The sequence below is a fragment of the Acomys minous genome (assembly GCF_964271855.1).
Source record: "Acomys minous genome assembly, chromosome: 15".
NCBI classification, from domain to species: domain Eukaryota; kingdom Metazoa; phylum Chordata; class Mammalia; order Rodentia; family Muridae; genus Acomys; species Acomys minous.
In genome coordinates, this window is record NC_140497.1 from 33,877,199 (window position 1) to 33,904,970 (window position 27,772).

The 27,772-nt window shown below is 42.7% G+C and overlaps 1 protein-coding gene across 2 annotated transcripts in view; it reads right to left on the reverse strand.

Annotated features, from left to right (window-relative positions):
* Nucleotides 1-26,164, reverse strand: part of FAM149A (family with sequence similarity 149 member A) — a 46,760-nt gene extending 20,596 nt beyond the window's left edge. Inside the window, exon 1 of one of the 2 annotated variants that reach the window (XM_084759338.1) lies at nt 25,284-26,164. In XM_084759338.1, coding sequence (XP_084615464.1) covers nt 25,284-25,891 — 608 coding nt within the window. In that variant the 5' untranslated portion in view covers nt 25,892-26,164. Of the gene's footprint in view, nt 1-745; nt 1,158-25,283 lie in introns of those variants that run through there. The other variant, XM_084759339.1, reaches the window with a different exon arrangement.
* Nucleotides 26,165-27,772: the final 1,608 nt, after the last annotated feature.

Genomic DNA, 27,772 nt, shown 5'->3' on the forward strand with positions numbered 1-27,772 from the left:
TAAATTTTAGAAATAGTAACAGTTTTCTTGTGTGCACATTTGAAACCAAGATATAGGTTCCCTAGGGGCGGGCTGAATGGAACTAACCCTAGTGCCCTAACTTGCTGGCACATTGAAGATAGGAGTGCCTCCTGCAGACTTCACTCATTCTGTTTTTATTTATTTATTTTTAAGGTAGATTTTTGACAACTTGCAAACCTTGGGTCAAACAGCCCTTGGAAGTTCAAATGTTAAACAGTCCGCACAGCCTTCAAAACATCATTCCTCTATTCAAAAAGAGTATTTGAAATGGGTACAGTCTCTAGATTAAAATGGAGGACAGGCAAGTTTTCGGTGTTTTCTTTCTGCAGGGCTGCTTGTGGGGAGCAAGGGCCCCCTTCTGCACACCAGGCAAACACTCTACCGCTGAATTAAACCCAGCAAGGATCTGTTTTTAGACTGTGTAACTAACACACCCAAGGCGATGGGGAGTCTTTCGAAATCTAAGTAGCAACCCTAGTACTCAGGACTATTGGAGAAGCCTTCTGGTACGCAGCAAAAGCTCCTCTGAGCAATGAAGCAACGTCACTTAGGAAGGCCCACTGATGTCAGCACGCCACAGTTTCATGAATGAATGCAGAAACGCACAGACCAGATGGATTTCGCCTCTGCGTGCCCGGTGGGAGGGTGGGGGGCGGGGGAGGGGGTAGTTCACACACTTCTCAGCCATGATCTAGAACTCACTGCACCTCCACGGTGAACTTACCCAATCACAATCAGCCCCAGGTCCTGGCTCTTGTCCCACAGGCCCGGCTCCGAGCCTGGAGGCCTGGGCAGCACCGTGCGGTGGTTCCCCGCGCCGCTTCCACGCGGGGCGAGGGCTGCTGCATGCCCCCGAGTCCTCGGGGCCTCAGCTCCCCGCTCGCCCAGGCCTGCGGCCCGAGCCACTCTAGCCCCGCCGCGCCTGTACCCGCGGGGCGCCCGGGACCCGCGAATCCTCAGAGACACAGCCAGAGGCTCTGGCGTGGCCCATGGACGCAGCGGGTCGCGGGGCTCCAGGCACGGCTTACCGCTCCAGACCCTCAGGTCCGGCAGACGCTGGATGCCACCCCGAGGTCTCCCGACCCTCCGATCCTTCCCGCCTAAGGCTGGGACTGGAGTCCGCAGGATCCTGGCCAGCACTCCCCGCCCCTTCCCGCCCTCTCCGGCCAGAACCTCCAGAAAAGCTGGACACTGCTCCTGCAGATTACAGATTTCTTTACCCAGAGACCAGAGTTTCGGTGTCCTCCCTGGGATAACCTCACAATCCTCTCTAAAATCTGGATTTTCTAAGCTCTGGTCCTTCCAGCCTCGCTTCTTAAAATAGCGTTTAGATTCCTGAGAGAAAGGCAAAGAACTGTACAAGATTTCACATCCCTCCTCCCCGCATCAATGAGACGCAAGGTTTCAGGTGAGAAGGCAAGAGAGGTTTAAAATAACCCGGCTCCAGATCTAGATCTAGTAAATGCAAGATCAATTATTCAATTAATTGGAACTTTAGGTTTGATGACACACAAGATTAACGTCCTTTCCAGTGCTGTCTCTCCTTCTGCAAACAGAAGCTCAAAGTCATTATAAACATGTCGTTTTACTGTAAAGCGGAAAGCACCACTTTATGTTTGACTTATTGGTTTATTAACGCATGTGTTTGTTTGCCTGCATGTTGTGTGGTCTCTCTTTGTAGCCAAAGTTGGTCAGAAACTCACTGTACAGCCAATGCTTTAGCAATTCTGTTGCCTCCATCTCTTGAGTGACCACTGGGGATTACAAATGGGAACTACTATGTTCGTGGTGTGTGTGTGTGTGTGTGTGTGTGTGTGTGTGTGTGTGTGTGTGTGTGTGTGTGTGTGTGTGTATGTGTATGTGTCCCCAAGATATCTACTTTTGAATATCACAAACTTACAGGAATAAAACAATAGTTTTATATGTTATGTGTAAGCAGTGGTAAACTGCTTATCTACAATGTATAAGGCCTTGAGTACAATGTCCAACTGAAACAAACAAACAAACAAACTAAAAACCCTAAGGTTGAGGCCACAGGAGACCACTTTCTTCTTCTTCTTCTTCTTCTTCTTCTTCTTCTTCTTCTTCTTCTTCTTCTTCATTTTCTTCTTCTTCTTCTTCTTTCTCTTCTTCTTCTTCCTCCTTCTCCTCCTCCTCCTCCTTCTTCATTAATTTTCCTATTTAATCACTTTACAACCTAATTGCAGACTCTTCCCTTCTCTCCTCCAGTCCCACCCTCACATCACCCTCCCACTTTCCCACCCCCCCCCCCCCCAGGGAGAAGGGTACCAACCAAGCCTAACACATCAAGCCTCAGGAGGACTAAGCTCATTCTTTCCCACTGAGGCCAGACAAGGCAGCCCAGCTAGGGGAAAGGGATCCAGAGAAAAGCAAGAGAGTCAGAGACAGCCTCCCACCCCCACTCCTAGCTCCCCACCAGGCACCAATTGTTAGGGAACCTACATAAAGACCAAGCTGCACACCTGTTATATATACATAGGACACTTAGGTCCAGCCCATGCATGCTCTTTGGTTGCTGGTTCAGTCTCCATGAGCCTAGGTCACTTTCCTCTGTAGGTCTTCTCATGGTGTCCTTGACCTGTATGGAGCCATCAATCCTTCCTCCCACTCTTCCACAGACTCCCCAAGCTCTGCCTATTGTTTGGCTGTGGGTCTCTACATCTGTTTCCATTAGCTGTTGGGTGAAACCTCTCAGAAGACAGTTATGCTAGGCTCTTGTCTGGAAGCACAGTGGAGTATCAGTGGTTGGCTCTCTCCCATAGGGTGGGTCTCAAGTTTGGCCAGTTATTGGTTGGCCATTCCCTCAATCTCTGCTCCATCTTTATCCCTTCATTTCTTGTAGGCTGGACAAATTTTGGATCGAAGGTTTTGTGGGTCAGTTGGTGTCCCCCTTAACTCCACTGGAAGCCCTGCCTGGCTACAGGGGGTGGCCACTTCAGGCTCCATATCCCCAGTTGCTAGGAGTCTCAGCTAAGGTCACCCCCACAGATTCTCAGGAGCCTCCCCTTTGCCAGAGATGCCCCCCCCCCCGGCCACTGATTTCCATTCTCTCTCCCAGCCCTCTCCTCCCCACCCCTGTTCTCCCCACACCTGATTTCCACCCCCAAGAATCCTCCCTTTCATGTTAGCATGTCCATTGTGGTCATCCTCAAAGAGCTACAGGCAACTAAAAAATGCTGAAAGTAGGAGAAATAGCCCTCCCCAGGGAAGAGCCACAAAATAGTTATCCAATACCAGATGGTCAGCCCTGGATTCATATACATATAACTAATGTTATATGAACTGAACAGGTTTTATTTATATTATATAATTAGGAATATTTATATATCCACACATACACATATACGTACATATAACAATAATTTGAAAAAAATAGAGGCCCTGAATTTGAGGGTGAGTGAGGAGGAGAAACATGAGATGCGTTGGGGAAAGTGATGGCGGTAAACAGAGTAATTATATTTTGATTTTTAAAATATTTTTTAAAAAGCACTGAAAGCTCATTTTCCCATGTCCACATAATTCAGACATGCTGTCAAGACTTGGTTTCTGCTCCACATGATATCACTCAGATGTTTGCCTGGTGGCTGATGGGGTCTGGAGGATCCACACTGGCCTCACACAGGTGTCCAGCCAATGGGTAGAGAAGTGCCTAATTAAGTGGCTAAAAACCTGATGTTAGTTGTAACTCTGTTTTGTGTAGTCTCAAGACTTCTCCCAATAGCACCTCCAGCAGGATGGCCACCAACCAACACAACAGCATGGGATTAAGAATCTAGAGTAGATAGTGTCCACTCTATCAAAGCCTGGCCTGAAATCATATAGCGACACTTCTGCTACATACTATAACCACAGCAGTCATGGCGCACAAGGCATGGGAATTAAACCCCACTTCTCATTGGGAAGGGTGTCAAAGAATCTGCAGCTACCATGAGTCCACGGCAGTCCTCCTCCTCCTCCTCCTCGTCACACGTTATCACACCGATCCGGCACTCACGACATTCTTGGCGAATTTTTAATGCCTAGAATGACGTGCCACAGGACGAGCCACCCCAAGGTAAGTCAGTTATTCACGAGGGCAGTGCCACACCCTGGAGGAAAAATAACCATAATTTGAAAACCATCTTGTCCCTTCCAGAAAGAAGGACTTCTAAGGACTACCTGGGAGAACCAAAGGGCAGGTTCTGGCCTGAAACAATGATCATTTAGTCAACATCTAGACCAGGACTGCGTAACTATGCATAGCTCCTGCCCTGACTCCTATTTCCTGAGGATTCTGTTCAACACTCGCCTAGTTCCATTTTAATGTATTCCTATGACATTTAATTCATATCTGCCTTTGCCCCAAATTCAAAATCTAGCACAATGCTTCTTGCTTAGAAATAAAGTGATTAAAAATCTCAATCAATGGAACTAAACCACCCATAATTGCCCAGAAGAGAACAAGTGAATATACACTTACACATGAATTCACTTATGAATGAACACATTTATAAATGAATACTCATTTATAAGCATAGGTACACACGTGCACACGCGCACACACACACACACACACACACACACACACACACAAACACACGCTTCTATTTTTCTGAAGAACACTGACTAATACCTAATACTCTAGCAAAAACAGAAAAAAAATGAGTTCAATTAATTAATAGTAATTGGCCCATTGTGGCAAACATACCTTAGTAATAGATGTTAAAAACAGAGCCTTCTTAAATATGAAATTTCACTATTGTAAAAATTTAAGATATACTTAACAATACTTGTATTAACCTTCCTCATTCTTGCCCCCACTATAAGAATCTGGTATAAAAACATTGCCGCCCAACACCGGAAGGAAGCCAATAGGTGGCGCCATGCCTCGTCTTTTGTCATTATAATCCTTGCACACGCTCACTGAGCATAATACCTCGGTTTTGCTATTGTTTTATCTTCTAAATTTTTCAATACTTAGGCTTTACTAGATTTTTACTTAAGAATAGATGGAGAGTCACGTTTAGATAAGAAATCACTCTTTCTGTGGCAATTCTCTGGCAAACATAGCACACAGTAAGTGCCATAGTATTAGAATCTACCGTGGGTAGATGGAGAGTGTTCAATCTGTCAGGTGAATAGGATCACAAGCTTCATATCCTACGTCTTAGCCTCAAACCCATCCTGAGTGACGCTCCTACCCTATGCAGAAGGGAAAAGCGAGGTCAGCAACATTTTCTAAATTGCCAAGGGCAAGCAGTTTTATTCAAACTGGCCCAGTCTGACCTCATATATTTAGGTGATAAAGATTCTTTCAGACTCAATTCACTGAATTCTATTAGAATTCTTTTCATTGTATCTTTCTTTTATTTACATGTAAAAAATATGTTCCACACACTTAGTAACATTTCTAAAACATGTTTCATATGCCAAGCCCTGCTCTAAGTGCTTGGTATAAGTGGGTATACTCCGTTTCACAATCTTTCATTGTGGACAGTGGCACGCACCTTTAATCCTAGCGCTTGGGAGGCAGAGACAAGTGGATCACTGTGAGTTCGAGGCCAGCCTGATCTACAAAGTGAGTCCAGGACAGCCGAGGCTACACAGAGAAACCCTGTCTTGAAAAACCGGCGGGGGGGGGGGGGAGAAATAAATGAATAAAAAGGAAAGGACATCACTGCTCCTTGGTATAGTAGAGGAGATGGTTTATTACAGACATGAGGGAGAGCATAGACAGACAGACACATCTGAAAAAGTCCAGAGTGTTCAAGACCCTGAGCCAAGTGAGGAGAGAGGGGAGGGGAAGGGATAGGAGAGGGAGGGGAACCAAGTGCAGAAGCCAGGAGGTCAAAGGTACAAAAAGGGCAGGGCAGGTAGCCAAAATGGATGGATTATACAGGGAAGAACCTCTGGGCAAAAGGCAGCCCAGCCTCTAGGCCGGTGTACCAATGGTTCCCTGTAACAGGTAGGGACTGAGGGATACTAGGAGAACCTGGTAGCCAGGTCTGCTTTGATATGTCAAATAGGCACCTCAACTGTTTGTCCAGGTGTGAAACTTAACACAGCGAGGGTCACTGCGGTTAGTACCACTCTGCAGGTCAAAAGGCTAAAGCAAAGAAGCTGATGACTGGTAGAAGTGAAGACAGATTTTTTATGAAGAAAGTGAGAAAATATAAAAGTCCTATGATGCTCACTATCTTACCCAAGATCACAGAAAGAGGCTGGAATAGTATATTACTCACAATAAACCGCCGAGCCAAACTCTGAAAAGAGATGCTGAAAACTACCAAGGACATAGTTATTGGATAGGAACAGGACACTGTCGTTATTATACTGCTTTAATCAGAGAAATGGAAATTCCACACTTCAAGTTATACATTGGAAAAATGGGATCAATGGCATTCTATAAGAGCCAATTTTTTTTTGTTTTTAGACTTATTTTATCAAGAGACTATGAAAGAAGAAACAACATAAAATGAATTTATGAAACAAATAAACAGATCACTTTCACAAGTTATAACACAAATACAATCTAGTTTTTCTAACTTTTTTATTGTTAAAGTTTATTTTATCAAGTAAATGGCACATCTGAACATGTTAGCTTTGTAGTAATTCCTGGGCTATTACTGCTCAAAACTACATCTTTTTATGCAAATGAAGTTTTAAACATAGTAGATGCTCATGGTTTTCATTGCTTGTAAATTCAGCTACCCGCAAAAAAAAAAAATTATGACATCAAAATCAAGCCTCAAGTATTTGGTGCTCATTCACACATAACATTCATTAGATTTAATGCACACATTTACATCAAGAGCTTACAGCTGAGCCTGGCATCAGGAACACACTCAAGAAATGCTCATGTGAATGGAGCACGGGCTCCTAGCCGACATCACACACGGTGACCGCATTCTTGTTTCTGCTTCCGTCTTGTGAATCCTTGGCTTAGCATGGATTCTCCAGGTATAGGCTTAACTGCAGTACCATGCACAAGAAGGATGTGCTCTGTGTGTGTGTGTGTGTGTGTGTGTGTGTGTGTGTGTGTGTAGAAACTACAGTGTTAGGTAAGTTTCATTCAGGCATGAGGTATGTTATAAGGTTTATGTTAGTAGATCAATTATATAATTTTGTGTGTGTGTGTGTGTGTGTGTGTGTGTGTGTGTATGTGTGTGAATAGCTTTTGTGTTCATAGATACAAACACACATAGGTAAGATTACATATTGATCAAATCATGAAAATGTTGAGTCGAGGGTCTCACAGGAGCCAGACTGTGTTTTTCCTGGGAGCAAGCTTCCAAGTTCTGGCATGGCAGGGATGTACTGAGAAGCCCAGTTCCCAAATTCACTATTTTGCTACAACACGGTGGAGCATCATCACTACAGGGCATAAGGAGACTCACTCCATACTTTTATTCATAGTTATAAGCCTCTGTTATATAATCTCTTTAAGAATCTATTGTTTATCTTCAAAATTTTGTTGAAATATGACAAGCATACAAAAAAAAACCTTCCAAAAACCTGGAAGTGGGCATAACAAGGTTTATGATTAGTCTAGAGAATCTAAGTACAGAAGGAAATAGGCCTCATGTCCCACTGTCTCCTGTTCTCACCGATCACAACTGAGTTCTGCAGGTCTCAATTTTCAACCTGCTCCTGTATCCCCTGAGTATTTCTCAAAATATGAGTCACCGGACTTTGCCTTACTCGTTCCATTTCAGTAGTTATGGGGTGAGAGTTTGGGTTTCTCACAAATCTCAGGGGTTTTGCTCTCTGTGGACCCAAGCTGAGACCATGAGAACCGTGGCTCCCCTTCATGCATTTCATGATTTTGTCCTTTGTCCCATTCACAACCACACACTACCCCTGAAATCACTCAAACCCGGGGACCACATCATAGTTGGCTTTGTACTCAAACCTCAATACATATTAGTTATTTAAGTGTTATATTTTGTTTACCTGCACATTTATTGATTTGTGTGTGAGTGTGTGTGTGTGTGTGTGTGTGTGTGTGTGTGTGCTCTCATATCTAAATACAGGGCACACTTAAGGAAGTCAGAAGGCAACTTGCAGGCTTTGGTTCTCTTCTTCTCCCATGTGAACCTAACTCAGGTCAGCAGGTATGGCAGCAAGCACCCTTACCTACTGAGCCATCTTGCTGTCCCTCATCCTTGGATTGGGGGATGAGGATATGACTGAAGCTTTCCTATTGCAGAAGAAGAAAGTGAGAACTAAAAACAATCACTCCAAACAGACACAGGAACCCTAGCGCTGGCACAGGACATGCTCAGGCAGTCTTTCTCTGGTAATTTCCTACCATTGCCCTAAGTAAAACCTTTCAGTGGGAACAGAAGCTGAAGAAGGTCCTTTCCAGGCACAGAACAGAGCCACCAGGTTCTGCCCCAGGTCAAGACAGCTAGGGAATGAATACTCAGGGCTGAGGAAATGTGCCCTTAAGAGAACGCAGAAGTTCCTCTTCTTGCTGCAGCGCCTTTAGCTGAGCAAAGCTGAAAGGAGAACTTAGTTTACAAGAGTCTAGAGGTGACTGTGCTCTTGGTGTTTGCTTCCTGCCTCATGAGAAGCGAGAGTCTAGACTTCCTCACAGTGCACAGACAGCAACTTGGCACAATCAGGCCAGAGCAAGCTTCACAGATTTTAACTTCAAAACCATATTCTAACATCGACGACCAGAAAACAGTTAAAAGCTTGGAAATCGAAAATAAAGATCAGAGTTTTCTATGCTTTACTTAACTCAGAGGTTGGGGTGTCTCCACCATCTACGCTTTACTTAACTCAGAGGTTGGGGTGTCTCCACCATCCATCCATCTCAGGACAGCAACCACCCGAGTGAGACTCTTGAAGTGCTTGTCATGAGACTTAAGAGAGGCCCGGCCCCTGCTTCACATTCATTAAACTATTATGTTTTAGTATAGCACACAGAATAAAATTTAAAGATGTAAAATAAAGTTTATAAGAGTGTAATGCTAAGTAAACTAAGACAGAAAAGAAAAAAAAAATGACACATGGCTCTATCTGTATATGGCACCTCCAGGAGCCACTTTCAGAGGAAGAAAACTGAATGGTGCTTTTCCAGTGCTAGGGCTGGGGCTGGGACTGGAGGTAGGGCGTGGATGCAGAGATGGTGAAAATAGTTTCTGTTCAGGAGGATGATATGATTTGGGTGAAAAGGTTGAGGAGATGGGTGGTAGTGATGTGATGGCCCAACATCAAAATCTACCCAACGCCCTAATTACATGTAAAAACGGTTACAATGATGTTTTGATATGTGTATTTATTACAGTTTAAAAGTGCAGCTCCCAGCTTTCAAGAGTGTCCTCCACTCGAAAGAGGTCTAGGAAGAGTGCAGGACACATGGTGTGGTGGTTTGGTGGTGCACACCTGTAATCCCGGCACTTGGGAGGCAGAGGCAGGCAGATCGCTGTGAGTTTGAGGCCAGCCTGGTCTACAAAGTGAGTCCAGGACAGCCAAGATAACACAGAGAAAACCTGTCTTGAAAAACAAACAAAACAGAGAGGAGAGAGAGAGAGAGAGAGAGAGAGAGAGAGAGAGAGAGAGAGAGAGAGAGAGAGAATGGCCCCCATAGGGTCCTAAGTTTGAACATCTGGTCCTGTTGGTGGTAGTTTGGGAATGGCAGGGATGTGGTCTTGCAGGAGGAGCTGTGTTACTGGAGGCAGACTTTAAGGTTTCAAAAAGTTTGTGCCCTTCCCTCCCTCCCTCCCCCTTCTCTGCCTCCTACTTGTAGATCAAGACTGGGCTTCCAGTGGCTCATGCCACCACCATGAACTCTAACCTGGAAGCATCAAATTAAATGCTTTCTTTTAAAAATGGCCTCGGTCACCGTGTTTCATCACAGCAATACAACACGAAGTAACTGAGACATCTGTTTAATCTTTACAAATATGCACGCTAGAAACCAAGTGGCAGGGCAGGTAGGACCACTCAACCCCCTCAGCAACAGCACCTGTAACCTGACCTCACACAGCTATGGCTTTGATTCTCAACACATTTGGATACCACCTTCCCTGTGCTTTGCCAGCACAGAACACAATGGGTAAGAAACACACTGGCCTCAAATGCCAAATAGGGAAAGAATTCATGGAATCCTTTATTAATAACTTTGAGGAATTCACTTGGGTTGTGCTTTTCCTTTTATATAAGCACTAGGATATTAATGACTTCTTTTTAAAAAAAAGTTTAAGCAAATCTACAAGATCTACTACAAAAAAAGGAAAAATTCAAATTCCAGGTGACCAAGTATTGTAAGAAAAATTGCTGGTGTTTTCTTCATAATAGAATGCAAAATAAAGGCATGTTTTGCTAACAGCAGCATCTTGCATGCATGCCTCTAATACTTGCTACAACTTTGTGGGGCTGGGACTAGTGGACACTGGCTTGAGGCCAATCTGGGAAATACAATGGGACCCAGACTCACAATTAACCGCCCCTACCATGGGTGCACCCAAAATAAATCAAACATTACTAAACATCAGTCACTTATGTTTCCTAGATTGGCCTAAAACCATATCTTAGCCTCAGTCTTCCAAATGCTAGTACGAGAGGCATGTGCTACCACACATCCAAATTCCTGAGGGTTAAAAAAAAAAAAAAGGTAAGTGATGCTAGCTAATTTTATGTTAACTTGGTTCAAACTGGATTTATCTGTAACGAGGGACCCTCGACTGACAAAAATGCCTCCATAAGATCCAGCTGTAGATCATTTTCTTAATTTGTGATAATGTGTGAGGGCCCAGCCCATTGTGGGTAGTGCCATCCTTGAGCTGGTGGTCCTGGGTTCTATAAGAAAGCAGGCTGAGCCAGCCATAAGGACCAAGCTAGTAAGCAGCACCCCTCCATGGCCTCTGCATCAGCTCCTGCCTCCAGGTTCCTGCCCTGCTTGGGTTCCTGCCCTCACTGCTTTTGATGACAGATAGTGAGTATGGAATTGTGAGTGAAAGAAACTCTTTCCTCCACAAGTTGCTCATGGTCATGGTTTGTTTTTCATCTCAGCCATAATAACCCTAATGAAGGCAAGTTGGCACCAGCTTTGTGGGATGCTGCTGTGATAGAGCTGACCAGTGTTTTGGGGAAGATTGTGGAATGACTTTAGAGCTTTGGGCTGGAAAAGCCACTGAGTGTTGACAGTTTGATGAGCTGTTCTGTAGGAGCTCGGAAGGTTAAAATGTTGAGAGCAGTACAGATTGTGAAGTTTCAGAGGAAAGCAAATCTTTACCCAGCCTTTTATGGGAAGAATCCATGGCACCTGATCAACTGGAGCTAAATGATCAGCTGTGATTATCAAGAGACCAGAACCACTAAAGTCATCAAACCTTTGCTTTGCTGGGCTAGCGGATGCTGGTCAGCTGGGGGCGAAGAATCAGCTGTGGTTAAGAAGAGAACAGCATCACTGAGGTGGAGTCTTTAGGGAACTGTTACCTCATGGTCAGCAGAGAGAAGCTGTGTCCCAGAAGTGACCAAGGTGTGCCTTATGCTGGCCGTGGTACTTGACAGTGTAACAGTCACCCATGCAGCACTGCTTTTGAAGGTATGAAAAGATCATGGAGAAATAATAGCTGAGGTTTGGCACCATATGGCAGGACTGGAATCCCTGAAGAAAGCCCAGGAGAAGCTATTGGTGACCGTGCTGCCCAGTTTCAGCAGGGGACCCCAGCAGTTTTTGAGATACTAGTGCCATGGGATGATCAAGGACAATGGCATTTGGTGGCATGGAGCCAGTCCTAGCCTGGAAGAAAATCTGTGTGTGCTACAGAGACTGGGACTGGAGAAGTGACCCTGGGTGTGCTACAGAGAATGAAGCTGGAGAAGTGACCCAAGCTCCTTGGTGTGGCCCATATGATCGTAAGTAAATCCCACATAATTGGACATTGAGTTATTCACACATTTGGAATTTGGTTTTGCTATGAATTTGTTGTGACCATGCCCTGGTTCTCTCCTCTTGAAGTAAGAAAGTCTTAATTTTTCTTCTATTTGACAGGAGCCTATACTGAGAAACTTTGAATTTTAAATGACTTAGGTTTTTAAAAGAGATAGGCTATTCTAAAGACATCGAATTTATCAGTGTTAGCATGTTTAAAGATTGTGGGACTTTTAAAAACTTGGAACTATTATTTCGTAGTGTTGGTGTTAGCATGTGATCCTGGAGGAGAATAAGAAAGGAAAGGTTAATAGTGGTGTGTTTGTGTGTCAAGCTGAGGAAGGGTCAATTGTGCTGGATAGTTTTATGTCAACTTGACACAAAATATAGTTATCTAAAAGGAGGGAACCTCAATAGAAAAAAAAATCTCCGTATGATCAATGCAGCTGTAGAACATTTTCTTAATTTGCAATGATGGGGGAGGGCCCAGCCCATTGTGGGTGGTGCCATCCTTGGGCTAATGGTCATGGATTGTATAAGAAAGCAGGCTGGGCAAGCCAGTAAGCAGCACCCCTCCACGGCCTCTGCATCAGCATTCTGTTAGTGATGGATGGGGGAAGGGAAGCCCATTGAAGGTGGTGCTATCCCTGGGCTGGTGGTCCTAGGTTCTATAAGAAAGCAGGCTGAGCAAGTCATGGAGAGCAAGCCAGCAAGTAGTACTCCTCCATGGCCTTTGCATCAGCTCCTATCTCCAGGTTTCTGTCCTGCATGAGTTCGTGCCCTAACTGCTTTTGATGGTGAACTACTGTATGGAACTGTGAATGAAACAAACCCTTTCCTTCCCAAGTTGCTTTGGTCATGGTTTGTTTTAGTTAGTTTGTTTGTTTTTTTCATCACAGCAATAGTAATGCTAACAAAGACAATGGACAAAGCACCCATACACATTAAAAAAAAATATATATATATATATATATATTTATAACTAATTGAAATTGAAACTGGAATGTAATGTTGTACTGAAATAACAACTCCAATGAAAGTATCAATAATAAGATCCTGCCGAATGGTGCCTTGATCTTTGCTTCTAACACTCACCCAGTAACAAGCTGGGTTTCTGTCATCCCATCTTCCCTGAGACACTAGGTAAAGCCAGAACAAACAGAATTCAACTCAAGAAGAAAGTATGGCCTACTTTATTTCTGGAAAATAGTTACATGCAGGACTAGCTGCCTATACAAAGTTTGTATGGGATAGTTGAAAACCTTCCCATAAGAGGTCTCTTTCGTTAAAAGACTTTCTTCATTTTAATATAGTGTAATTTATAAATCTTTCGTGTTTTTAGCTAGCATTTATTTTGTACTGTTAGTAAAGCAATCTTTATCCCAAGGCATTATTGTTTTCTTCTAGAGCAGTGGTTCTCAACCTTCCTAATGCTGTGGCCCTTTAGTTCAGTTCTCATATTGTGGTGATCCCAAACCATAAATTTATTTTCGTTGCTACTTCATAACTGTAATTTTGCTACTGGTATAAATTGTACTGTAAATATCTGATACGCAGGATATCTAATATGTGACCCTTGTGAATGGGCTGTTTGACCCCAAAGGGGTGGAGAGAGACCCACAGGTTGAAAAACACTGTTCTATAAAATTCATAATATAATCTTTCCTTTTTATAAGTATGATTCAAATGAAATCATTTTGAGTATGGATGAGTGTAACATATGAAATCAGTTCTGTTGATGGTCCACATTAGTCTTTTCTATACTCAAATTTTAGATTTGCATTTTGAACTGAAACACAGTTTTGATCATTGGACAAATTCACTTCATCAGTATAAAAATGATCTCAGCTTGTGTTTTAGAATCCCTGTCTCCTTCCACTTGGTTTATATTGCCACAATCTTGTGGGCAGAAAGCACAAATATACTTTTTTTTTTATGTCTTGCATCTATAGAGGAAACTGTAGCAGAGAGTTTGTTAAGTATTACATCTTCAGATATTTTTGGTATATGTTATTGGTGCTTATAAATTAAGAGTTTTTACATCTTCTCATAGACTGGTCCTTTTAGCTTCATGAAATAGTGAATAGTGGCTTTCACTAGTGCTTCCTGTTTGAAAGTCTAACCTTCTCTGATAGTCTAAAACCTACATTGGGTCTTTTGTATTTAGAATGGTTTTATGTACCAACATTTCACACACCCACACACAAGCACTTCTACTTTCTTGTAAGTAAGGATGTCCTTGGTGAACAGCACTGAATTGTTGCTTGCCGCTTACACTCACGGAGGATTATTCTATTTATTTCTCAAAGCAGACTGAGATGTGAGTCGGGGCTACTCAGGTCTCCTAGTCTAACCAGGAACTGAAAAGATCTGAAATGGGTTCCAGAGCCAGTTGAGCTGGCTTATTCCCAATTTACCCTAACTACTGAGCATGCTTTAAAGTTTCTGAACTTTAGCAGTTGCTCCACAGCTAGTAGTTGGTCCAAAACAACCTAGTCTATGGTGGCAGAATGTAGAACAGGGTGAGGTTTTGTAAGAAATGTTGTACAGTGTGTGATGCCAATACCCATCCATCTTCCAAGGGAATCCTGGCCAGATTATACAATCTTTTCTTAGTGATTTAGTGCAAGAATAACTCATTAATTACTTATAGGGAAAATCAAGTTGCCTCCTGCTTCATAGTCACTGTGGAGCAAACTCAAGCATTTTCATCAAGGGCAGCATATAGAGGGATTCAACATGTGTTTGTAGCACATACACAACACATACAGTGCTAGACTCAAAGTCTGTTAACTACCAGCTGAGATATGCTAAATAATAAAGCTGGAATTGAATTTAATATTGACTTTGAAAATTACGATCACCATGAGCTCTGGAACACAGTAGCTGCATTTCCATTAAACAAAGATTAGCTCTTAACCCTGATAAATATGAAAGTGTGGATTTGTTTGTTTGTTTCCCATAAGAATAAAATAACAGTGGGTGCTAAGGTTTTCTACAGAAGATTCTGGATTTGTTTCGGTTTTGTAACATTTAGTGGATTCTTTCCAAAAGACAGAATTTTCTAAAAATGATTGCTACAGAGTGTAATTTTCTTCTCACCCATGAATCATCTCAAATCACAGTTCTTAATGTCAGTATCAGTTGTAAAGTGGGAACACCCTGCCAAGAAAAAATAGAGCTAACTTTATCCATGACTTATGTAAGGGGATAAACTATATTTCTAGTCCCCTTTTTATTTACAGGTCCTTCTGGAGACAAAGGATTTAAGTGCAATGATTATACTGACAATTGCTCACGAATCTTCCGATGGGTATATAAAGAGAGACAGAATATCTTGAAAGCTGCTAGGAACTTGGCCCTTATCCTCCAGCTGAGTCACTTCTGAGTGGCTGATTTCATCTCCATCCCATGTTACATTTCGGCCATTGCTTTTGAGTGTTTGGTAGCTTTTTGAGTTGCAGATATCTTTAGTAATCTCAGTGGGCTTGGAAAAACAGTCCCTTGTTTTGATGATACTGTGGTATCTAGGATGGTTTTGGAATGTAACATGTGGGCACAGTCAAGACATATAAAAGCAACCATCCCACCCCTTGGTCATGGAGGAGCTGATGCACTGGGCTAACTTTAACTGTCCACCTAATAAGTAAGAGGAAGCTGAGAAGATGTGAGGGCTGGAGGTGGGTCAAGGTACCCTGATTGGTTATAAGGAGTAAGCCTCAAGTCACCTCAATAATGTTTAATATGAACTATAAAAGTAAGGCGACAACAGGGAATGACCTTTGATTTATGGGAACTGTTAGAATAGGATTATTGAAAACAAAAGTCCAGAACCCAAAGGGCAATGACACCCAAAGTACATAGGAGGAACAGAGATGCAGGCTGTCATCTTTTCCTATTAAAAATATAGTGTTTATAGAACATAGTAAATGAATCCTTTAACCTTAAAAATATCATTCATGTTTGTTTGTTTGTTTGTTTGTTTGTTTGTTGGGGGTAGGGGTATGGAAGCCAGAGGACAACTTGCAGTTCTGGAGATTGATCTCAAGTCATCAGGTTTAGCAGTAAGTAAACATCCATATGGGCAGAGCCATCTTATTGGCCCAAGGACCCCTTGTATATATAATAATATAACAAGTCTATTCTGTTGCTTCTTTTATCTCTTTCTCCATCCATATTATTTCTTGGTCTTTGCTTCCAGGCATCTGGTTATTCACAGCCCACAAGTCTGCCAGGGTTTGACTGCTATGATCTGTCCCCACAGGCTCCCATGCTTAAACTCCTGGTCCCCAGCTTCATGGTGCTATTCTGGGAGTTCTGGGAGTGTTTGGAACTTTGGGCACAGCCAGCAGATGTAGCCTACCCTATGGGTCACTGAGGGCTAGAGTCTGATCGTGGTCTGGGCTTGCCTCTGCAAACCAAAGCAGAGTCTTCCTCTGGGAAGTTGATTATGTCCGAGCCTCTGTCACAGCAGTGAGAAAAGCAGCTACTGTGCCTTCTCTTGAAGTTTCCTTTAATCATGAGCAACAAAATTAATGGTTATTACCCAATGTGTATTAAACCCTTATGTTGTAACGGTACTGTGCTAAGTGTATCGTGTGGTTATCTCACTTCCACCTGACAACAGCTCCCTAAGAGTGTGCCTTTGTAACTTGTCTTCCTGCAATGAGAAACACCTCACTATATTTACATCCCACCAAGGAAGAGCTTCCCACTCACTGGCCAGCTGACAGATACAGACAGACAGACAGACAGACAGACAGACAGACAGACAGACAGACTTCCTCGTGTTTCCAAGGCTTCCTCCACCAGCTGCAGAAAAGTAACATCATTGCTCTGTGTTGAAGGCATGGCTGAGCAGCTCTCCTCTGCAAGGACTGCAAGCGCAAAAGGCCCAGGAGGGCATGCATGCATGCATTCATATGTGGCAGGCACCAAAGCATCCTAAGAAAGAACAGTCTGAGAGTAGACAGTTGTCTTGTGAAGCAGCTCACGTTCTGAATTCACTTTATAGTTTCTTTACCAATAGGTTTTATGTTTTAAACTCCTTCATGGTGTCTTTCTTTCTGTTATGGACATCTTATCAGAAAACTTCATGTGTAACACACAGACATTAAATAAGCATTTAGTGAAAGGAAAAAAAAAAAAAGGAAAACAAGTATTAACTCCTTATGTCACCTAAGTAGGCAGGGCAGGTCTAGACACAGGGTCATCCAGGAGGTCAGGGTCTTGGGAAGGTCAGTGAGCTGGATCTGGATTGGTTGGCACAGTTAACAGAAGATTCCTCAAGAGTAAGTGTGGGGGTGCATGAGTTAAGCCCTCAGACCTATAAAGGATTATATCAGGAGGCAAACACAGTCATCAAGGCTAAGGCTAAATTCCATCACTAGGTCAAGACAAAGGCAAAAGGACCAAAATAGAAATTAGATACAGGCAGAAGAGAGAACTCAGAAAAACAACTGCTGGTCTAGGACAGCAACCACACATGCTTTATTTTAACTCCAAGTCTTCACATAAGAAGCGACTGCTACAGTGTCCGTGATATATATATCATGGTATATATATATATATATATATATATATATATACATATACATATATATATACATATACACATATACCAGAATTTAGTCATTGTCACCAGTATTTCTTTTACATCTTCATTAATTTCTATGTAAGTTTGGTATGTTCTGTTAAAAATCATTAAAAAGAAGTGAACTTAATAGCTATACTTTTAAAAATCACTAGTTAATAAATCTTTGAAATTTAAAAAATTGGTTTTCTTAGATCCTCAAAATGGTTCTACTTATTTTAGAAATCAATGGTCAAAAATGAGTCACCAAATTAAATGTTAGCTTAAATAAATATCCTCTGTGCTTAGTCCTGCTGCGACTTGAGGTGCCAGGCTGAGTTGGCACACCTTGGGAGCCTCCTCTTCCTTTCTAAGTTCAATATGTATAATTATAGCAAGGGCTTTATTTAGCTTCTTTTTTTTTTAAAGCAAAATATGATGTCCTTATTAACTTCTTTTACCTCTCCAGAGTCAATGGACAGAGTCTGATTGTTTCAATGGTATTAATCAATAGTTCTCATTTGCTTATTTAATAAAGTACTCACGGTATTTAATGAGTTGTATCCTACTAAGGGTCTATGTGATGCTACTGGTCCATAAAAATCTTCAGGGAATTTTGAGAAATTGTCATACATACATTATAAAGTCCTACATACACAAATGCATGTATGTGTATTTGGCATCTCGCTACTGTCAAATGAAATGAAACCTTTGTTTACACTGTAGACAGGAAATGAGAGTGTTCTCTATGTGATGGTTACATGGGAGAGCATTCTTATATTTAACCGATGACTTTTCTCTAGTCGTTCCATTTCCCTTTGTTCTTTCCCATTTTGAGAAATCTAAAAGAGGTGGGGTGTGTGTGTGTGTGTGTGTGTGTGTGTGTGTGTGTGTGTGTGTATGTGTGCGCATATGTATTTTGTGTGTGTTATTTTGCTGTCATTGTTGCTGCTGCTGTTCTGCACTGACTCATAAAATTGATAAAGCACAGTACTATATCCAGCGGTTCCCAGGAGTGCCACAAAGGCAAGGGGGGAGACACTGCTCACATGAAAGACCTCTGTGAGGACACACGAGTACAAGACATGGGTGCAGATGATGTGTCAGTACCCTAGTGATGCCTGAGAGCATGAAATAACAAGTGGGCTTCCTCTTCTCCACTGAATTCCTAGTCCCATGTCCCATGTCAGAATATGGCTCAAGGTTAGAACAAAGGCAAGGAAGATCTTAGACGATAGAGCTTTTCTTTCTATCCTTTGGTAGCATCTGCCAAATACAAATTAAATTCAAGCCATGGGGAAAGGCCCTCATGGGGCACAAAGCCAATGACCTCATTGTGACATGGTTGCTTCCTAGGAGACTCAAGGAGATGACAATTAGAATTATCTGCCAGCTTTAAGAAAGAGACTCTCCCCAGAGAAAGACTTGCACATTTGTAACAACACAAGAAACCACCTACTTTTTTTTATCAAAGGCTTTCTTTGGTTGGAAATATTTTCAGTAGGCTGTAACTTATGAGAGAAACTGCATTGAGGGCTGAGAGTGAGTAATAGAAACCGATACGAAGTGGCTATTAATTTACAGTGTCAGCTCTGAGCGAAGCATGAAGTACCAGTAATTCCTTTCTTTGTATTCTTGGCTGGTACCTGTATGCCATGGCTGAGCATCCTGAACTCTGGGTTATTGTAACAATTTAGGAAACCTCACCTTTAAATATAGAATGCACTTTGACTACTCTTTAGCCCACATTATAAAGAGAGCAAAAATCTAATCCCTTAGCTGCCTTTTTCTTAGAATCTTGAATTTTTTATTGGGGTAGTTAAATATACCTAGAAAGGGCCAAGTCAATGCTTCTCAAATTGTCTGTAGTATTTGGCCATTTAAGAAAGTTTTCAAATGATTGCAAATACTTTAAGAATATAAAAATGAATTAACAGGAAAATGGCATGATAAAAAGATACAAAACATGATTTAAAATATTTTAATGTTGGTATCAACGGAATATCAATCAATAAATAAAATTTACTTTGTCAGTTGCTCTAAGGTTTAGAAAAGCCTTTCTTAGTTTGTGTTTCTTTTATGGACAGAGATAACTAGAACAAAATTGGTCAAGCAAGATAGAGGAGACACAGACATTTCTCATGTTAAAAGATCTTAAAATATTCAAAGATAAGCATAAAGAGCCTTAAGTGTTATGTATAATATAATGCAATTGTTGGATACTATACAATCTGTGTATATTCATCATCACCTACTTGGACGGCAGTCTGTATATCTAGCCCGTAACTTTCTCCCAAATTTGTCTCATATACTCATTCGCAGCTTGTCTGGATATTTATCTAAGACTTCAAGGTATATCACAAAGTGAATTCTGTGTTCTGGACAGACCCACTACCTCTGGGTTCATCACCTTATATTGTTAATGACCGTGTCCTCCCAGGTACACTCTTGTATCACCAGCTTTTTCCTCTGGCTTCCTTCAGGTTTCCTCATGTTGCCAGGTCATGTAATAATTGTCATACTAAAGTCTTTAATTGTATCTGTGTCCAGACTCCCATTCCTTTCCTGTGGTGGCAGTGGTTTCCTCTCTTCCTCCTCTTCCTCCTCTACCATCTCCTCTTTTTGCATGTGTCTGTGTATTGTGGATGGGGTACATGCACAAGTGTGACCTTTTTTTTTTCTCTATCATTCTGTCTCATTTCCTTAAGGCAGAGAGGCTCACTGAGCCAGGAGCAAAGCTGCTGACCAGTAAGTCCAGCCATCCTTCTGTCTCTGCCCTGCTCCTGACTTTTCTACGTGGGTCCTAGGGTGTGAACTCAGCTCCTCAGGCTGGTGCAGTGGGTGCGCTGACCCACTGAGCTATCTCTCTGACCTCCTTTGTGGTCTTTTACAAGCTCTTCCCTCCCATATCTCTAGACATTGACACAATGGCCTTTCTTGGACCACTTCTCTGCATGAACACGTTCAGAAGATTTTTCTCATGCTAACTGAACATAGCTTGGTAGCCAAGGATCTCCTTGACTTTCTCTAAACTCTTTGCCAAAGCTGGCTCCTAATAACAGCGTCTCCTCCCATGGCATGCCATTTTTACTCCCATGTTGTGTCTCACAGTTTCAGTTTTCTATAATGTTCTTTCGAATACTGAGTAAATATATGCCCCAATTTCATTCACATATACTTCAGATCCCTGACACCTACTTTGCCTTTGTCCTGCAGGTTGACTAATGAGCACCCCTCCTGCCTTGGCTCTGTGCTCTTGGAGATTCATTTGAATCCATCCTGAATGATTATTCATCTTTCTCTTATTCTGACAATTTCCAGATGTTGCTCTACTGCAAAAGTCTAACTCACTGCAGATCTTATATAGAACAGATAACCGTAACATATAGGTTGACAGTTCATGACTGGAAAGTGACACATTCACTTTCACTGAAGATCACAGCAAAACTCTACTCTGTACGAAGGATGCTAATTGTGAGTAATAAATACTATATTTCATATTCGGACACTCTAAAATGATAGTAATGCCTGTTTATGGAGTGCTCCTATGCCAGGGATATCAAGAAGTAAAAGGTAGATCCAAGACAAAGCCAACAGAGCTCAGAGGCTGGGGAGAGAAAGCAGTAGGAAGATGAGAATAATTCCCGGAAGGGACAGCAGTATCCATGAGCACGCTCAAAGGGCCCAGGCTCCAGGGGCATAGGGAAGCCTTCACCTGTGAAGGCTGACACTGAACTAAGGATATGATTATATATATTACATATGTATATAATATAGTAAGGACATGTTATATTATATGTTGCCTTTTTAACCCCCTATGATATCTTTGACTGGGGATTATTATTTCCAGCTTAATGGAAGGAAAAGTGAATTGACTGATGTGAATAACTATTAATATTGCTAGGACTCCTTTAAAAAAACACTACAATACTGGATTTGTATCAAAATCAATATGACTTCTCTATATATGCTAAAAACTTATACTAACTTGGGTGAATTGTTACCACGATGCAACTCAGGGACCCCAGTGCCACATCTTGTGGCTATTGTTACATAGTTAGTACAGCCAGGTGCTGTGTACATAGACTGTTACATAGAAAAATACCTAACCTTGCTTTTTAAAGACATAGTAGGAGACTAACCACTGGCTCAGTCACAATGTTAAGATTTTAAATAAAATAGCAGGGCGAAAATTTAAAGTTAAAGCCAGCTACTGCCTAAGTAGTAAGGAGAAAATTATTTTGTGTTTAAGAAAATGTTATATGTTGAAAGTTCATGTAAGTTTGCATGTTCATGTATTGGTGGGCATATGTGTATGTGTGTGTATGCATGTGTGTGTGCACATACAGACATGTATATATATGCGTGCATGTGTGTATGTATGTGTGTGCACATATGTATATGTATATACGTGTGTATGCATGTGGAGGCAGAAAGAATCTTTATAGCATATGTGGCCTCTTTTAAGCCCTACAATATCTTTGCCTGAGGATTATTATTTCCAGTTTAATGGAAGAGAAAGTGAATTGAGTGATGTGAAATGAAGTTATATTGCTTTTTGGGACAGGGTGTCTCATTGACCTGGGGCTCACTGGTAGAATTAGCCTGGCTGATAAGCAAGGCCCAAGCATTTGCCTGGGTCCATCTCCCCAGTGCTGGGATTACAAGCACATGCCTCCACCTAACTTATTTTACATGGATACTGAGATGGACTCCTTGAGCTTGTGTGGCAAGCCTTCCTCAGCTTATCTACTTCTCTAGCCCAGCGTTATGACTTGTTTTAATGAAAGGCATGGTCATATGACTCTAGCATAATGTAATAGCCACTTAACACTTGTAGGCTGTTGAGTCATCCCTGAAGGAGCAGCAAGTCCCAGGAGAAAGCATTATTTACTCTGAGAAAGCACCAAGACAACAAAACACAACAGGCCCAAGGACAACTATTCCTCAAGAAGGGACAATTAAATTAAGAACTCATAAAAATGGACCAAATGAGGAAAAAGACTTTTTTTCACTTACTGAATGTGTTTTTACTAAATGCCTCTGTGGGTGTGTGTTGCTATAAGCACTGTGATACAATCTAATAAAGAACATAACTGTAACTGAGCCACGATATTGTAGGGTAAGAATGGACAATTGCTATACAAATGGTAGGCAATGACTAGCATTCTGTTTTTTCCCTGAAAATTTAAAGACTGATCCCAGGATAAAACATATACTTTCTTCTTGATGTTGTATCAATTGCTATGAATTCATTTACTTGCTGAACAAATCAATAAACCCCTTACAGGGACCCGGAAGCACAGAGTGAGCCAGTGAAGGGCTAGTGGAAAATAGATGAATGAAGTTCAGTGTAGACAGAAAATGCGTAGGGAGGTGGAAGCGACACCCAAAATGTTGGAATACATATCTGGGGGTACCAGACAACAGGACAAAGGAAACTCATTTTTCCCCACCTTGACCCAAATGTAGCCCTATTGACCTATCTACTTTCTTACTTATCTATTATTTATTTATCTATCTATCTATCTATCTATCTATCTATCTATGTATGTATCTGCCTACCTAGCTACCTGTCTGTTATTTATCTATTAGCTACCTGCCCATTTATCTCTCTCTGCCTCTCTCACGTTTTCTCTCTGTGTATTTCTTTCTCTCTCTGCTCTGTCTCTCTCACTTTCTTTCTCTGTGTGTGCTTCTCTCCAGTTCTTCTATCTAAAACCGTGGCTTCAGATTTTCTCCTGTAACTTAGGGCTATGCTTTAAAAATAGGATCTGTGTCTCTCAAGGATGTGTTTCCATTCCCTTTGTATGTTTTCACATCCTCTCTAGCCACTCTTCCCCCCTCCCCCTTTCTATGTTCATACTAACCACATCTCTCTTCCTACATCCATTGGTTCTTGAAATTTAAGTGTTCAGTTTTAATATTAATCAGGCAGGCCAACAGTGGCAACTATCTACAGACTGACAGGTGAGCTGGCAAGGAGATAATTTAAATTTGTGTTCTAATAACGTTTACCTAGTCCATGTTACAAATAGCATAAGGGAACAATACATAATACTTCAGCCCATTCCTCTTTGTCTTTATCTTTTACCAAGAAGAAAATTGAGTGTGCTGAAAAGATAGAAGTAATTTTGCACCTAAAAGAAGCAAAAATATATACACTTAGGATTGCCTGCTTCATGCCTCTGTCAATACCGTTGTCTTCAGCTATAAAGTGTAGGTGCATGCATCATCAGGAAGATTTGTGAAAAAACACACATCTTATTTTTGAAAGCAACTGAAATTCCATTTCTTCATTTTCAATTAAGTTGGGTGCATATACTTATGCAGACTAGCTTCTGCAAATAACACCAGCTGCACAGTTACTTAAAGTAATTATTGTAAAGACTTTGGAAAATACAAAAACAAACTAATATTGTAAGAATTGAGGTTAATGCCACTTCCTTTCCTAGCTATTCTGCCTGTTCTGGTGTCTACATGTTAAAAGCCCCAGGAGCCTGGAGTTTAAGGTCACTTGGAAGATCTGTTTGCTCATCAAACATTAATTGTGTAAATGTTAAGGTCCAGTTGCTAATAACAAAGGCCTAATTCCTTAGGTAATTAGAGCAGCTTTCCAAGTACAATTCATTTTCCTTAAGAGGGGGTAATTGGTCGACACACAAATTTCATAACGTAGCATTTCAGACAAACGGCTTAATTTGACTTGCTATTACATAACTCTCCACTTAAGCATTGATGAGGATGCCAGGCACTTTTGTGAAACTGTACCTATTATACTGTGAATGAATGACAATTAGTCATCCAGCCAGCCTCCTTCAGTGAAGGTGGCAAATGTCTGAGCTATTTCAAACCCAACTCTTCACGCTGAAACCTGTCTGCAAATGGACAGCTGGGATCTGCCTTTGATCATTTTTTTACCTTTCTTACAAAAGCATTCAAAAAGTTTGCACACTTAAAAACAACTAGCAATACGCTCTCGCTTTAAAAAAAAATAGAATTTACTGTCGTTCTAGAGTCTTAAAAATGTTGGGGTAAGGATAATGTGTTCATCGTACCTTTTGGTTTCAAAAGGTGTGTGTGTGTGTGTGTGTGTGTGTGTGTGTGTGTGTGTGTGTGTGTGTGTGTGTGTATGCGCATGCGCGTGCGCGCACACCCGTGGAGGAAAGTGGCCTCCAATTCCCGTTCCGGCAAAGTCAGTCCACGTTTCTGTAGTAACACAGGGCCCCAAGACAGAGCTGAAGACCTCGGGGGTGGACATAATCCTAAACATCACAGGTCTCCTTTGTAGCAGATGAGGTGATGAGTACGTAAATTAACTAGATGTCACGGAAAGGAAAGCCTTTCCACTTGGGATCCGAAAGACGGGCTGATTCTCAGAAACCGCGGAAGGGAGTTCAACTATTTCTTAACCACTGGTGCTATAGTGTAAAGTGGGTTATCTGCACACCTGGTGTAGTCTGTCGCAGTGAAAGGTACTTGAAAAAGCCTTGTGAAAACCAGACTCAGGACTTGTGAAACCAGGTTTCAAGGCAGAAGCTGTCTCAAATGGTCGCCCCTGGATGCCTCAGAGCCAGCAGAGCCTCTATAGCAGGCCTAAGGGTGGCGTTCTGCACTTTAGTCTTGTCCCTCCCCTCCTCTTCTCCCCTGGTTAGCAAGTTTACTCGGAGAATGTTAAGGAAAAGTTTCTTATAGTCTGTGTTAGGAAAGTACAGAAAGTCTGAGAGTGGAGGAAGGTTGGAGGTGGGAAGAGATATGCGACAGGTGGACGGTGGGCGTCAAATTTGACAGACTGCTACTCACCCTTCTGGGTCATCCTGGGAGTCACTGTCTGAAGCCCATTCCTCGCCAATGTCCGGCAGGGTGAAAAACAGAGTTTTGGGGGCAGGCCCTGGGGCCATCCACGGAGTGGGCTCTCGCTCTCCCGGACCTGGCAGCTGGCGAGTGTTCCGTGGACTCAAGGTTGTGCTGCTGTTGCTGCCCACAGGGATGGTGACAGAGGGCAGGGTCGTCCAGACAGCGCCTGGGCTGGGCAAAGCGACTGATGCCACGGAGCCAGCAGAGTTGCTGTGGGGGACTAAAGGCAGTGCTCTGGATGGTCCTGGGCTGCGAGGCAGAGATCCCGGGCACCCTGCAGCTTCCCCTCTACCGGTGGCTGCCGTGCTCCTGGGGTGCGAGGCAGGGAGTGGGGTGTGCAGAGGGGTAGCAGGCTCCCGTGAGGCTGTAGTGTCTGGAGGCAGCAATGGGAACAGAGTCAGGGTCGCCGCCTCACTAGGGGACTTGTTGGCGATGGAGCCCACTGATCCTGCAGTCGCTGTGCCTCCAGCGTGGCTGGGGACTGCAGAGGACGCTGTGGAGGTCTTGAAGATCTTGGCAAAGAGAGACCCCAGGTCCAACACAGCGACCTTCATGTCTTGGTCCTGGAGAGGCTACTGTCACTGTCGCCACCGGGAGGTCAAGGATGCCAGGGACTGGGCTGCAGGGCTCCATCCACCGCCCCCTGCAGTGATCTGGACCAGATGGCCCTGGGGGTGAGCAGGAGGTCCTGGGTTTCTGGCACACCACGCCCTCGAAGCTTCTAGGTCTCTCTCAAGCCCAGGAACCTGCTGTTTCAGTGTTTAGCTCCTCAGGGGTCCAACAGACCCTCTCCTGCGGACCCACAGATTGCTGAAGGTAGTCTCTCCTGTCCCACAGTGTAGAAAGACCTTCAAGGGACCAGGGACACAGAGCTCAAGAACAGCGCTAATGTTTTGTGCACAGATTACGGGCTGAGCTCGCTGGAGATTCTTTGGCTGGCCCCTGGGGCAGGATAGGCGGTTGCTAAGCTAAACAAAACCCCTGCTAAGCTCTCTGCTAATTGGACTCCAGACTGTAGCTGGGCTGTGTCCACAATAGAAACACCAGCTCCCCATCCTTGGCTCCTGCCTTAAAGAAACAGTTTCAAATTTCTCCACCATGCTTACAGCTGCAGACTCCCCAGAAGCTAGGACAGTGAACATAATCCCTGGAAGCACAGACATGAGTTCCAGAACGTTCTGAAACTCATCCAGTCTGACAGGGGCAAGTGTACTACGCTCACAATTGTTTTGTTTTGTTTTGTTTTTTCCAATGTGGGAAGGCTGAGCAACCATTGAGGGGATATACTTGAAACAGAATTCACTTCCCTTACCAGAGATTATTTTCTGCTCATCACTGAAGATGTCAAGAGCTCTGACCTGGAACAAGGGATGTTTCACTTAGTTTGATAGAATATACATGAAGGGTAGAGTATACGCCTGTGAACTCCTGCAGTAGGGTGAGGTCCACATTCAGTGCCGGTTTTGCAGAAGACATGGGTGGAGTTTATTCATTGATATGAAAAATGTTCAACTTTGGCCTCTCTGTACTGTAGTGACAGGGTTCTGAGCCATGGTCACTTTAAGCCTGTTAGTCAACTTTACTTCCTTTATTCGTTCTAACTATGACAATATTTTAAAAATACTTTAAAGGAAGCAACCTTTATACTATCAGCTGAGGACCAAACCTTCAGCCCATGAACCTGTGAGGGTATTTCTTGTCAAACTATAACACAACAATAGCGCCAAGCCTTACATTTTCCTATAGGCAGCTCATTTTCTGCTTATCATATCGGAAACTGGCTATGATCGTTTTACTGCATCCAGCCATGCTAATAAATATGCCAGAGGCACCTTTGTAGAATTTCAAGAGAGGCAAGGAGGTACATTCTTCTTGAAGTACAGAAAAACAAACAAACAAGGCAAAAAAAAAAAAAAACCAGTTTCTTATCTACTGTGTGTTGTGATGGGGTCTAAGCCCTGAGAAGCAAGTGTAGCATGTGACTGTGATTTCAGTCATCCTCAGCTGGGAGGAAGCAGAAGATCTGCATAGAGAAAGAAGAGGGAGAGGGCAGTTCTGGGAATAGGAAGAGTATACAGTTGTCAGCATGTAGAGCTTGTAAGTAAGGATGGGGGTGAGGGGAAAAAAGAGTGAGTGGCAGACAAAGCGAGAGCAGCAGGAGTAGACCCTAGAGACAGAGGGGCCAGGGCCAGACTAGAAAAGCTATGCCAACTGTAGAATAATGCAAGGCTACCAGAGACAGGTTGGCATTGGCCAACCACCACTCCCTGTGTTCTTGTCACTTCCTCTATGCTGCTGCCACTTGCCATGTGGTCCCCAAAGCGTGGAAGGTACATCAGAGAGTTAAACTATTTCACATAACTCCTCAGGTTTGCAGTAGATGCTCCGTGAATGGTTGGTCCTTTGTTCTTACTTCTCCTCTTTTTTTATGTATA